Source organism: Heterodontus francisci, chromosome 16 (assembly GCF_036365525.1).
Source record: "Heterodontus francisci isolate sHetFra1 chromosome 16, sHetFra1.hap1, whole genome shotgun sequence".
NCBI classification, from domain to species: Eukaryota; Metazoa; Chordata; class Chondrichthyes; order Heterodontiformes; family Heterodontidae; genus Heterodontus; species Heterodontus francisci.
The window spans coordinates 39,572,055-39,586,949 of record NC_090386.1 but is presented as its reverse complement, the minus strand read 5'-3'; the positions used below and the strand labels follow the sequence as shown (position 1 = coordinate 39,586,949).

Genomic DNA, 14,895 nt, shown 5'->3' with positions numbered 1-14,895 from the left:
AATCTATCCCCGACTGGTAAAATCCAGCCCCAGGTCTCCACCCCCATTAAGTTGTTCTGAATTTCTTGGGCTTTCCCCAAGAAGACAGAGCAAGGCATGCACCGTCAATAGTCATAGGCCAATGCTGCCATGGTAATAAGGCAGAAGGGGGCATTCCCCACCTCCACCTTAATTTCTTGTGGTTGTGTCTGAGGGGACAATCATTTCCAATAATGTCCCAAGGCAATAGGCCAGAAGCTCGGACCTCACTGAGAATGGAGATCTGAGCAGGCCTCTCAGGGCGTCTGTCCCCAATTCACAGTGCATGACCTTACTAGGATGAGCCAGTGCAACCGAGCCATATTACAGACCTGGCCACCAAATATTGGGAAAACACAGAGAAGTGGGCAAGTGGATTGCCCCAAAGTGCTCTCCGCCTCTACAGTGCTCAGACAAGGGGGGATGGGGTGGAGGGAACAGGAAAATCAGCCTATTATGTTTTCAATATGATTACCATATGTGTGGGCAAACAAAAGGTAGTTTGTCAAACAGTTTTGCACTGAAACTTTTCACAATCATTTAGCTTTCTATTATGGGTGACAAAGTTAGAGGAATTAAGGTCATAAGGTCATAAGAACTAGGAGCAGGAGTAAGCAATTCAGCCCCTCATGCCTGCTCCGCCATTCAATACGATCATGGCTGATCTTATCTCAGCCTCGACTCCACTTTCCTGCCCGTTCTCCATAACACTTCAACGCATTACTAATTAAAAATCTCTCTATCTCCTCCTTAAATTTACTCAATGTTCCGGCATCCACCATACTCTGGGGTAGTGAATTCCACAGACTCACGACCCTTTGAGAGAAGTAATTTCTCCTCATCTCTGTTTTAAATCTGCTACCCCTTATCCTAAAACTATGACTTCTCGTTCTAGATTGCCCCACTAGAGGAAACATCCTCTCTACGTCTACTTTGTCTATCCCCTTAATCTTCTTATATACCACAATTAGATTTCCTCTCATTCGTCTAAACTCTGGAGAGTAAAGGTCTAAACTGCTCAATCTCTCTTCATAAGATAAACCCCTCATCCGTGGAATCAATCTAGTGAACCTCCTCTGAACTGCCTCCAATGCAACTACATCCCTTCACAAGTGAGGGGACCAAAACTGTACGCAATACTCCAGGTGCGGTCTCACTAATGCCTTGTACAGTTGCAGCAACACTTCCCTACTTTTATATTCTATTCCTTTAACAATAAATGCCAAAATTCCATTTGCCTTCCTTATTATCTGCTGGACCTGCATACTAGCTTTCTGCGATTCATGCACGAGGACACCCAGATCCCTCTGCACCAAAGCATTCTGAAGTTTCTGTCCATTTAGATAATAATTTGCCTTTCTATTCTTCCGACCAAAGTGGATAACCTCACACTTATCCACGTTAACTCCATCTGCCAAATTTTGGCCCATTCACCTAACCTATTCATATCCATTTGTAAATTTCTTATTTCTTTATTGCAACTTACTGTCCCACCTATTTTAGTGTCAGCTGCAAATTTGGCTATAGTACCTTCTATCCCTGCATCCAAGTCATTGATATAGATTGTAAATAGTTGGGGCCCAAGGACTGAACCCTGTGGCACCCCTCTTGTTACATCTTGCCAACCATTTATCCCAACTCTCTGTTTTCTGTTGGTTAGCCAATCCTCTATCCAAGCTAATAACTTGCCCCTAATCCCATGTGATCTTACCTTGTGTATTAACCTTTTGTGCAGCACCTTATCAAATGCCTTCTGGAAGTCCAGATCCCCATTATCCACTTTGCTTGCTACAGCTTCAAAGAACTCTAGCAAATTAGTCAAACACGATTTACCCCTCATAAAACCATGCTGACACTGATGGATTGCCTTTTGACTTTCTAAATGTCCTGTTATTACTTCCTTAATAATGGATTCTATCAATTTCCCAACGACAGATGTTAAACTAACTGGTCTGTAGTTTCTTACTTTCTGCCTCCCTCCCTTTTTGAATAAGGGCGTTATATTAGCTTTTTCCCAATCCACTGGAACCTTTCCCATATCCAGGAAATTTTGGAATATTATAACCCATGGATCCACTATCTCTGCTGCCACTTCCTTTAAGACCCTAGGGTGTAGGCCATCAGGCCCTGGGGACTTGTCTGCCTTCAATCCCGATAGTTTTCTCAGTACTTTTTCCCTAGTGATGATGATTTTTCTAAGTTCCTCTCTTTCTATAACCTTTGCATTTCCTGTTACTATTGGGATGGTACTAGTGTCTTCCACCGTGAAAACTGAGGCAAAATACTGATTTAGTGCCTCTGCCATTTCTGTGTTCCCCTCTACTAACTCCCCAGTCTCATCCTCCAAAGGACCAACATTCACTTTAGCTACTCTCTTATTTTTTATATACTTATAAAAGCTTTTGCTATCCGTTTTTATATTTTGCACTAGTTTTTTTTCATAATTTACCTTTGCTCTTTTTATTACTTTTTTCGTAGCCCTTTGTTGATCTTTAAAAGTTTCCCAATCTTCCAGCCTACCACTGACCTTTGCAATATGGTATGCCTTAGTTTTTGTCTTTATGTTATCCTTAATTTCCTTGCTTAGACATGGACGTTTCTCCCCCTCTTAGAATTTTTCTTCCTGTCTGGAATATATTTTATTTGGGAGGAATTGAATATCTCTTTAAACATCTGCCACTGCTCATCAACTGTCCTACCTTTTAGTCGTCCTGCCCAGTCCACTAGGGCCAAATCTGTCCTCATGCCTATGTAATTACCTTTGTTTAACTCCAGAACGCTAGTGTGGGACTCCAGTTTCTCGCCCTCAAACTGAATTTGAAATTCTAGCATGCTATGACACTCTTCCCTATAGGATACTTAACTATGAGATCATTAATTAATCCCACCTCATTACACAATACCAAATTTAGAGTAGCCTGCTCCCTGGTTAGTTCCACAACATATTGCTCCAAAAAACAATCTCTAATACCTACAATTAACTCTCTCTCGAGGCTACCCTTGCCAATTTGATTAATCCAGTCTATTTGCACATTAAAATCACCCATGATTATTGCAGTACCTTTCTTACAAGCCCCCAGTATTTCCTGGTTTATTATGTGCCCCACTGCAGAACCACGTCAGCAGACGTGGTCTCTTCAGACTACTAGAAAAGATCGGATGTCCACCAAAGCTACTAAGTATCATCACCTCATTCCATGACAATATGAAAGGCACAATTCAACATGGTGGCTCCTCATCAGAGCCCTTTCCTATCCTGAGTGGTGTGAAACAGGGCTGTGTTCTCGCACCCACACTTTTTGGGATTTTCTTCTCCCTGCTGCTTTCACATGCGTTCAAATCCTCTGAAGAAGGAATTTTCCTCCACACAAGATCAGGGGGCAGGTTGTTCAACCTTGCCCGTCTAAGAGCGAAGTCCAAAGTACGGAAAGTCCTCATCAGAGAACTCCTCTTTGCTGACGATGCTGCTTTAACATCTCACACTGAAGAATGCCTGCAGAGTCTCATCGACAGGTTTGCGTCTGCCTGCAATGAATTTGGCCTAACCATCAGCCTCAAGAAAACGAACATCATGGGGCAGGATGTCAGAAATGCTCCATCCATCAATATTGGCGACCACGCTCTGGAAGTGGTTCAAGAGTTCACCTACCTAGGCTCAACTATCACCAGTAACCTGTCTCTAGATGCAGAAATCAACAAGCGCATGGGTAAGGCTTCCACTGCTATGTTCAGACTGGCCAAGAGAGTGTGGGAAAATGGCGCACTGACACGGAACACAAAAGTCCGAGTGTATCAGGCCTGTGTCCTCAGCACCTTGCTCTACGGCAGCGAGGCCTGGACAACGTATGCCAGCCAAGAGCGACGTCTCAATTCATTCCATCTTCGCTGCCTTCGGAGAATACTTGGCATCAGGTGGCAGGACTATATCTCCAACACAGAAGTCCTTGAAGCGGCCAACATCCCCAGCTTATACACACTACTGAGTCAGCGGCGCTTGAGATGGCTTGGCCATGTGAGCCGCATGGAAGATGGCAGGATCCCCAAAGACACATTGTACAGCGAGCTCGCCACTGGTATCAGACCCACCGGCCGTCCATGTCTCCGTTATAAAGACGTCTGCAAACGCGACATGAAATCGTGTGACATTGATCACAAGTCGTGGGAGTCAGTTGCCAGCATTCGCCAGAGCTGGCGGGCAGCCATAAAGACAGGGCTAAATTGTGGCGAGTCGAAGAGACTTAGTAGTTGGCAGGAAAAAAGACAGAGGCGCAAGGGGAGAGCCAACTGTGCAACAGCCCCAACAAACAAATTTCTCTGCAGCACCTGTGGAAGAGCCTGTTACTCCAGAATTGGCCTTTATAGCCACTCCAGGCGCTGCTTCACAAACCACTGACCACCTCCAGGCGCGTATCCATTGTCTCTCGAGATAAGGAGGCCCAAAAGAAAAAAAGAACTGCAGAACTACTGTTTGGGGACCTATAGATTACTCCCATTGGGGACTTCTTTCTCTTGCTATTTCTTATTTCTACCCAGACTGATTCTATGCCTTGATCTCCAGTGCCTATATCATTTCTCACTACAGCACTGATCTCTTCCTTTACTAACAAAGCTACACCTCCTCCTTTTCCTTCCTGCCTATCCTTCCAAAATACTGAGTACCCTTTGATATTCAATTCCCAAACCTGGTTTCCCTGCAACCACTTCTCAGTAATCGTCACTAAATCATACCCATTCATCTCGATTTGCGCTATTAACTCATTTATTTTATTCCGAATGCTTCGTGTATTCAGATACAAAGCCTTTATGTTTGTTCTATTATCAAATTTCCCTACTCTTGTACGATTCCTTGGTGCAATATGACATTCACACGTCCTGTCCCTTCCTTTTATTTTTTGGTAACTATCAGCCTCATCACTAACCTGCACTCCTACCTTCCCCTTTAACTTTGACTTCCTAAGTTTCCATGCAACTGAACCTTCCCCCCTTCCCCCCAACTATTTAGTTTAAAGCCTTATCTACAGCCCTAGTATTTAATTGTAGCTGCAGCAATGTGAATTAACAGCAACAATGGCTCCAATGTTTCTCTCCTATGCACTGGGGGAAACATCCTCATCTTGGTATAGGTCAGCCAGGCTAGCACCCATACACAGGGCAACCAGAGAAAGTTGGTGACAAGTCATGCCCTTTCTCAAATCAAAGTCAGAAAGGCTTAGAAAGCCAAGTGTCATCCCTCCTATCCAAAGTGTTTCATTGAATCATCAGTATACAAAATTATGAGGGGCATTGATAGGTTAGATAGGAAGAAATGTTTTCCCATAGCATACAAGGCTACAGGCCAAGTGCTGGAAAATGGGATTAGAATAGTTAGGTGCTTGATGGCCGGCGCGGACACGATGGGCTGAGGGACCTGTTTCTGTGCTGTATAACTCTATGACTGGGGCTGGAGGCATTCTGGCTGATATTTTTGGAAATGCCTGGATCTCCTGTCATAGGGTATGGAGAACATCAGGCCTATGCAAATGATCTGATCATGAAAATCCAGGAACTTGAGTATTCTCCACCTGACATGTATGCAGACAGGGGAGAGAAGAAAATTGGAGCCAATATCTTTTAAGATGGAGTTATTTCACTGACACAACTTGTATAAGTCAACTGTTAGCACTTGGGAATCCTGAACAACTTCGATATTTGCCAACACAAATCACTACAATCAGGATTTTTATGACTCCCCCACTTCACCCACTCCAGGCAAGTCCAGTGGCTAGTGCAGCAAATATGATTTTCTCCTCTATTCCAGTTGTTGCCAGCACTAAGGACATTTGTTTCCACATGCTGAAGGCAGGAACGTCCATCGAAAATGGGAGTTCCCACTTCCCCTACATGGGGCAGACATCAGGGCCATTAGCACTGGCAAAACGGAAAGTACTTCATTGACTGTAAAGCACTTTAGGACATCCTGAGGATGGGAATGGTGCTCTATAAATGCAAGTCTTTATTTCTGTTCTTTCTTTCACTAGTCACTGGACTTGGCTGGGGGCATAGATTTTATCAACTTGACTGTATACTGTGCATAGAGGCTGAAAGGATAGAATTATGCTAATAATAATAATTACATTGCTTACCTAAAATTTTCTAAAACTTTGCAGTTGATTAATATTCCATAATTGTTCTTTTATATCCAGCTGGTTGTACAACCTAATCATCAGATGGTATGAACCATCCTTAAGAAGATATCTGAGTGACAAGGTATGATATGAAGCATATTTAATTTAACCAAAGTTACGCGTGCGAATTGGGAGCAACTCCAAGAACTCTATCCACCGTTATATGTTATGAATATAAATAACACAATATAATGGCAATTCCAAGATTTTGTGACAAAAAAGAATATTTTTTGTGAACAGTTTATTTGATTTTCAATGTTATTTAGCAATTTAGATGTTAGCACGTGAGCAAAGTTGTTTTCTTACAGATTTTTAAGAATACAGAACTTGCTACCACAAGCAGCAGTTGCAGCGAATAGCATAGATTCATTTAAGGTGAAGTTAGATAAATGCATGAGGCAGAAAGAAAGAGAAGGATATGCTGATCAGGTTTGATGAAGTAGGATGGAAAGAAGCTCATGCAGAGCATAAACATTAGCATAACCAGCTGGGCTGAATAGCCTGTTTCTGTGCTGTGATTCTATGTAATTCAATGTAATAAAAATATGGTGAAAAATGCAAGGAGGAAAAGGGAAAATTGGGGTGGAAAATGAAAGAATGCATTATTATTTTACTCTTTTTTTTAGAGAGAGATACAGCACCAGAACAGGCCCTTCGGCCCACCGAGTCTGTGCCGACCAACAACACCCATTTATACTAACCCTATTTTAATCCCATATTCCCTATCACATCCCCACCATTCTCCTACCTACACTAGGGGCAATTTACAATGGCCAATTTACCTACCAACCTGCAAGTCTTTGGCTGTGGGAGGAAACCGGAGCACCCAGTGGAAACCCACGCGGTCACAGGGAGAACTTGCAAACTCCGCAAAGGCAGTACCCAGAACCAAACTGGGGTCGCTGGAGCTGTGAGGCTGCGGTGCTAACCACTGTGCCACTGTACCACCATAAGTATTTTTTAATTTTAAATATTACATGCAGCTTGCTTCAATAAGTTTGGCAAATCCTAAAAATAACATGTAAGAAAAACATGGATATTGGCTAATGCTATCAAAGGACAAATTTCAGCTAGGATGTCTATGAGAAGATTTTTATTTTATTAATAAATGGAGGAAGAACAAACTTTATTGTGCAAATGCCAATATTATTTAAAATAATATTACCCTCTGCTAAATTATATGATACTGGGATCAATGAGTATTGTGCAAATAAATGTGGCAAACATCTTCCATTGAAGCAATCTTCCCCAAGAGATTTTGAAGTCTCTATCTTCCATCACTCACCCTTCTTAGAAATTTTACCTTTTTATATTAGCTTCTGAGCATCATATCAAATTTCGATAGGCTATTTACTGCATTTTGTGTAAATATTAATAACTGTTCTAAAAAAATATTTGCTAACTATTTCCTTCATTGACAGAATGTTTAAATATTTATAAACCTGAGTTAGTCAAAGTAAACAATAAGGCCTCCAGAAGAATGTCTTTTGTTCATAACACATAGGAGCAGTACGACTGTATGATATTCATGTTTGTACATGTAGCAAAAAGGCCCAAGCTATAGAAAACCTACTGCAGTCTATCTAAGTGGGGAAGGGGTGCAGACTAGAAGAGTCCCTGAAAGTTAAGATTGAACAGGCAGCTGTATAACAAAGACTTGACAAATAGTCCAGGTTCTGATCAGAAAGGTACCCTGAGCATAATTTAGGCAATTTTGCAAAGAAGAAAATGCATCCCGCTTGCTGAACATATCATAAGCTATGATGTCAATAAAAATGTCACAAATTAAAATAAGATACTAAATTAGAATTCTGTATTGTTAAATAATTTACCACCCTTGACTTATGCAAAGGACTTCTTCCTCTATTTTTATGGATAATAAACAAAAGAAATTGACATTGGCCCAAAACAAGTAACACAATTCCAAATTTTTACCTGAGGCTCGATAAACTATTCTTTATAGAATTCCCAAAATTTTTTCTCAGTTTCAAAATACAGAATATAAAAAAGCCTATTTTAAAGAACGATTAAACAACATGTTTAGCAAGTTGTTCAGTATTTTCAAAAAGCCATTAAACAATCTGAGATTCTTCATTTTACAAAATAAAGGATACCAATGTATGCAAACCCAAAAATAATATGGGCAGATTAAAGGGTGACTGCAATATTCCAGCTCCTGATTCAATTCTTATGCTAATTCAATCTTCTGTATAGTACAGGTTACATCATAACAAAATAAGTTGAGGAGTAATAACATGAGGATTCCAACATACAAAAACAATGGAAGCTGATGTTGGAGTCAAAATATAATGCAAATAAATATTTTTTGCAAATAATTGGAGTTTTTTAAATTGTCTAAGTTTACGTATTTAAGAAAGACAGAGAAATTAGTGCGTTAGAACATCCCAGAGTTAGTGCTTTGAAATATAAGATTCTGTAACAAAGGGCTGAATTTTACATCCCTCCAAAGAGCGGGATGGTAGTGGGAGTGGGGGTGGGGGGGGGGGCACGTAAAATGGAGTGGGAGGCTCCTGGAGCCCTTCCTGCCCTCCTGCCTCAGGCCAATCAAGGCTCTTGAGTGGCCACTTAACGGCCACTTAAGGGCCTTCGCCCGCCTCCACAGGGATTTTACCCGTGACTAGTCGGACAGTCGAGGCCCAAGGTAAGCTGCCTGACAAAAGCAGGCATCTCTCTGACGGCCCGGTGCCCGATGGAGGGCCACCCCTGCTGGCCCAACCACCCCCAACACCCATATGCCCCCGTCCCCACCCCCCCGTCCCCCCAATCAACCACCCTTGCATTGCTGGGGCACAACCGATTACCCCCGGCGAGGCTATCAAAACTCATCATTGTTCCAGGCTCCCCGACATCTTCTTCTTCAAGCTGGCCTGTAGTCCCAGCAGCTCCGGTGGCGTTGCTGGGACAGTTAGCTGCCGGCCCTCTGTTTGGCCGGCAGCTCTATTAGACGGAAGTTCCTACCTCAAGCGGGTGGAAGTCCTGCCTCACACCAATTAAAGCCTGGCGACCCACAAAATACGGGTCGGATCCCCAGGCGAGGCGGAAACGGGTTTGCCACCGACTTTTCAGTTGGTGGCCGGCTCCTGTCTGCCCAGGGTTAAATCCCAGTCAATGTTTTAATTGTTGCAATAATTTTCTTTACTTTTGCAGCTCTGTCTTGAAGTGCAGAAAATCTTCAGTGAAAAGATACATCCGTTTCTCCACACTGTGCCAGGTGTGAAAAAAATATCAAATACTTAGGCTGCAATACTATAAAATAACTAGCAGATATGGCCTAGCATTGCTTATGGTAAATTGTATAATATACTGTTTCATAATGATTGGGGCATTATCCTATTTAAACAAAATATATTATATATATATAATATATATTGTAGCATAGACAAGACACCATTAAGTACAAGGAAATCTTTATCAAATAAAGATAGTAATTATAAAAAATGCAATATATATCATGTTGCAGTATAATATAAAACTAAGGATGGCCATATTTCCTTCAGTAAGAAATTTGATCAGTGCTACGATACTGTCAGGAGAATTGGAGAGGATTGGCCCCACCTCCTACGAAATGAACTCCCCTCCTGCACCCAGACACCAGGGTTATGAAATGGATGGTTCTTCTTGTATACTGCCACCAAAGCTCCATTAGGAGTGCAGTAGAAGGTCTTGAAATAAGACAGGAGTCAGATATGCCATATAGATATATCTGGCATAAAGCGTGAGAGAAGTGTTGTGATAAGAGGCCATAAAGCTAACGTAGGGAAGAATCTGAAAAAAAATTCTGAATCTGAAATATTGACATCAAAGGAGTGGTGTAGCCTGAAGAATTACAACTTGTGTTTAATTTAGCATATAGTTAAGGCAAGTGTTTCGTTTATAATATAATTAAGTCAAGTGTTTAATTAATTAATCAGATTTAAGGTCTTAAAATCAACTAAACAGAGGATATTAACAATAAAGGATCCTGAATTTTATTAAATTAAAATCTGGTATATAAATATAACAAATAGGATTTCAGGAAATAATAAAATAAAGTTAATAAACAAAAAAGGCTAATTAACTACAAATTAATCTGAAATCAAGCTAAATCCATCAACAAAATATAATCTAGATCTCAAGTAATTCTACTTCATCTAGAACTGAATTAATACTAATAAATAAATAGGAAAATGGGAGTGCAGGGTATCTGTCAGGACTGTAATATGTTCGAGATTGTGGACTGTGCTGAGTTTTATGACAAAGTCAGAAGTTCCGTTGCTGGGGCAGAAAGAGGGAGTCGAGCCCAATTCAACTGGCAGCAGGAACCGGGGAAGCATATTCCCGGCGGTGGCCAAGTAAATAGCCACCGTGTGGGGCTGCCATCCCTATTAATGATGGCGGTCCACCCGCAAGAGCTGCCCGCCCAATCAGAGAGCCAGCAGATCAGCAGCCTCAGCAGTGCCACTGCGAGCAGTGGCCGTAGCTGGGACTACACCTGCAGCATGGTCAGGCGACCTTAAAGACAGGTAAGTGTGGTCTGGGACCCCAGGGCCAGGCAGACAGGCTCCAGCAATCGGGGTTGGAGGCGCCGTTGCTTCAGCACAGTCATTGCTGCCAAACGGACCACCTCAAGAGCCAGGGAGTGTCCAAGAAGGAGGGCCTCCATGTCAGAGCCTGCTGGAAGGCTGCCAGGTTTCACTGGACGGCCTCTTTATGCAGCGGTGGGACCCCTGCTACTGGCAATAGCTCATGGAGTCAGGAAGAGGCCTTTAATTGGCCACTTATGTGGCTGAATTGGGCTTTTGGTGGGCAGTTTGTCTGTCAGTTTTCCCGCTGCTGGCAAAATGGCATGGCAATGGCAAGGCATCGGGCATGCCCCCCAATGTCTTCCCCCACCATTTTGTCAGCCTCCCAGCCCATCACCAAGGGGCTGGTAAAATTCTGGATTAACATATCTGCAGTCAATGTCTCTGGTTGCAGACACTGTGCCTCAGTCTTTGAGCTGGACTGCAAGTTAGAAACACTCCCAACACATGAGGGATTAGGATGGGAAAGGGGTGTTGGTGAAGTGGGGGGGGGGGAGCGGTTTGTGCAATTTTCTTCAATGTTTGGTCACACTTCAAAGGAAACAACAAGTGCAGTAAGGGGAGATTGTAATGGCTAGTCACTAGGGTAAAGGAAGCCAAGGGGAGATAGAGAATGAAATCCCAGCGTCAATGGCCCTTTCCAATAGGTACATTGTACTTGCTACTTGTAGTTGCAGGTGGACAGGCTAGAATGCAAACTATGGAGCAGGTGATAGTTTAAGGGGTGCAGGTTTGGGGGAAAAGAGTAGAATAGAAAGATTGTAGTTGTCGAGGATTTAATAATTCAAGAGATAGATAGCGTCCTCTGCAGTCACGCCCAAGAATCTAGAAGGGTGTGTTGCCTACCTGGTGCAAAGGTAAACAATATCTCAGAGCAGCTGCAGAGGAACTGGAAAAGGGAGGGGAAAGATCCAGTTGTTGTGATCCATTTTGGGACCAATGGCATAGGGAAGAAAAGAGAGAAGGGTTTACTACAAGAATATTAGAAGTTATGAACTAAATTAAAAGAAAGGACCTCATGGGTGGTAATCTTGGTATTACTACCTGAGCTATGTGCTAATTGGCATTGGAATATCGAGCTCATGAAGGTGAACACGTGGCTGTGGAAAGGCAGGGTTCCTTTTCGCAGTACACTGGCACCAGTACTGGAAGGAGATGTACCACTGGAATGGGCTCTGTCTGTGCCAGAGTTGGACCAGTGTCCGAGCAAAGAGGATATATAGGATTGTGAACAGGACTTTAAGCTAGTAAAATGGAGGGAGGGATCTGGTGAAAATAACAAAAATCTGCGGACAGAAGGGGGAGATGAGAATTAAGGAAGGCCAAGATATGAAACAAGGGTATCATGTATAGTCTTGGAATAATTACAGTTATAAAACAGAAGTATGAAAGGTTTGTTAAAAATAAAGCAAAAAGAACAATTAGAGATGAATTAAACCGCCTGTACTGCAATGTACACAACATCTGAAATAAAACAGGGAGACGGGAGGCAATAATCCATAACAAGGAACCAGATATGGTAACAGAAACGGAAACATGGCTGCACAAAGAACAGAACTGGCAATTAAATGCTGCAGGTTATAACATAATCAGAAAGGGTAGGAAATGAAGAACGGGGTGAAGTAACTGTACTAATTAGAGATAACATCATGGCAGTAGAAAAAGGGACATAACTAACAGAAGGTTAGAAATAGCATCCATATGGATTGAAATGAGAGATAAGAATGGGTCGATCATCTAATAGACCACTTATTAGTGGAAAAGAGGTGGAGGAAGAACCATGTAAACAACTATGTAAAATGAGATAATTGATAAACTAATCAAACTTCGAGAGAATTAAACCCCTGATCTGTATTTTTTTGCATCTGCACATATTAAAAGAAGTTGGGGAAGTGATAGAGAGGCATTATTGTATGTATATAAAGATCATTAATAAAGGGAATAGAGTCAGAGGACAGGCAGGCAGCTAACGTGATTGCTATATTTAAATCGGGAGATAGAACAAGTGCAGGAAACTATAGACCAAATAGCTTAACATCAGTGGTAGGAAAAATAATGGAATCCTTACTCAAAGATGTAATAGAAAAACATTTGGAATGAGAAATCGGGATCATTTGTGCCCATTATTTGAGCTCTACAAGTGGCCTTTGAATTCCAACATGACATCCATGGTGCACAAGCATGCTTGTGGGGCAAAATGTGCTGGACGCCATATGAATGGAAGTCTGCAGAACGTACAGATCATGACGTCAATCAGTGTGCAACGCTGATTGGACACCAGTGGTGCCATTTATTTTAGAGTTCAATGTTCCAGCCAACGCCCTCATTTAACCTTGCACAACACAGCACATTAGTTGCTGTTTGATTTCACTTGGCTGTTGCTTCAATTCTACAAGTTTGTGATGCTTTCTATAGTTGTTTCAAGTTCCAAATGTCTGCGAGGAGTGGTGTGGCAGCTGCTGAAGGAATTTTTGCTGACTTGAAGGCTTCTGCACGAACAATTGCTCCAAATGTGGGTGCATGAGTATGAATTCCCCTTGGAATGAAGCATGACTTTGAAAATGAACAGAGACCAAGCAGAGCAGGATAAGCTACTGGAAAAGGGAGGAGGAGGAGGGGAGAAGAACTCTCAGCTGGAACGAAGAACAAAGAACAATACAGCACAGGAACAGGCCATTCGGCCCTCCAAGCCTGCCTGCCTAAACTAACACCTTCTGCACTTCCGGGGCCCATATCCCTCTATTCCCTTCCTATTCATATATTTGTCAAGGTGTCTCTTAAACGGCACTATCGTATCTGCTTCCACCACCTCCCCTGGCAGCAAGTTCCAGGCACTCACCACCCTCTGTGTAAAAAACTTGCCTCGCACATCCCCTCTAAACTTTGCCCCTCGCACCTTAAACCTATGTCCCCAGTAACTGATTCTTCCACCCTGGGAAAAAGCTTCTGACTATCCACTCTGTCCATGCCGCTTATAACTTTGTAAACCTCTATCATGTCGCCCCTCCACCTCCGTCGTTCCAGTGAAAACAATCCAAGTTTTTCCAACCTCTCCTCATAGCTAATGCCCTCCAGACCAGGCAACATGCTGGTAAACCACCTCTGTACCCTCTCCAAAGCCTCCACGTCCTTCCGGTAGTGTGGCGACCAGAATTGCACGCAATATTCTAAGTGTGGCCTAACTAAGGTTCTGTACAGCTGCAACATGACTTGCCAATTTTTATACTCTATGCCCTGACCGATGAAGGCAAGCATGCCGTATGCCTTCTTGACTACCTTATCCACCTGCGCTGCCACTTTCAGTGACTTTCAGGCCATATCTGCTCAGGGTATTCAGGGTGCAATTCTCCTACCTGAACCTCAGCGAGGGGCAATGTGAGAAATGTCTGCGCTTTAGTAAGGATGTCCTCACTGAAATCTTTCACCTGCTGCAGGCACAAATGCAACCTCAGAGGAGGAACAAGGGTTATTTGCCAGTGGTTGTGAAGATGACCATGCCATGAACTTTTATCCATTTGTATCCTTCCAGGCTGGAGCTGGAAATATTTACATCTTGTAGTTTTCCATCCACTTTGTGGGAGGGAGATCACTGAGGCTCTTTATTCAATGAGAGCTAACTACATTTCATTCTCTCTTGCCAGTGTATGAGGATGCTGTGAAGCATATAAATGTCAACTATGAGTCCTGACTGATGACGATTGTTGGGAGTTGAATGATGGAGGTGTCATGAATTGAGCAGTGTCTGAGGCTGGTCATGCAATTGTAGATATGGCATTTGAAGATGCATTCATTGACATTGATCACTCATCCGATGTCTTTGAACATCTTGCAGCACTGCATCCAGGTCTGCGGGGCTTCACTCCTGGCACTGACCTCCATGGTTTTCTGCTCCCACTGTCTTCTAAGCATGTATCTGGAGGGTTTCCTGGCCTCCTGAGAAAATAGGACATCTCTCCTCCTTGCCACCTCCTCCATCAAAGCCTCCAGAGCTGGAGCCCACTATCACCCATGTTGTGCTATTCTTTAATGCTTCCCAGGTCAGATCATACAACTACCAGCACCTACCCCAGCTGCAATGCACCTTCCCTTTAATAGATGCAGGCTGGCTTTCAGCAGCGCTAGCCATTCAT

At 42.8% G+C, this 14,895-nt stretch overlaps 1 protein-coding gene across 1 annotated transcript in view; it reads left to right on the top strand.

Moving 5' to 3' along the window:
- Nucleotides 1-14,895, top strand: part of LOC137378264 (bactericidal permeability-increasing protein-like) — a 112,326-nt gene that overhangs the window by 25,142 nt on the left and 72,289 nt on the right. Inside the window, exons 6-7 of the mRNA XM_068048504.1 lie at nt 6,201-6,264; nt 9,351-9,414. Of these exons, the coding sequence (XP_067904605.1) occupies nt 6,201-6,264; nt 9,351-9,414 (128 nt within the window). The remainder of the gene's footprint in view (nt 1-6,200; nt 6,265-9,350; nt 9,415-14,895) is intronic.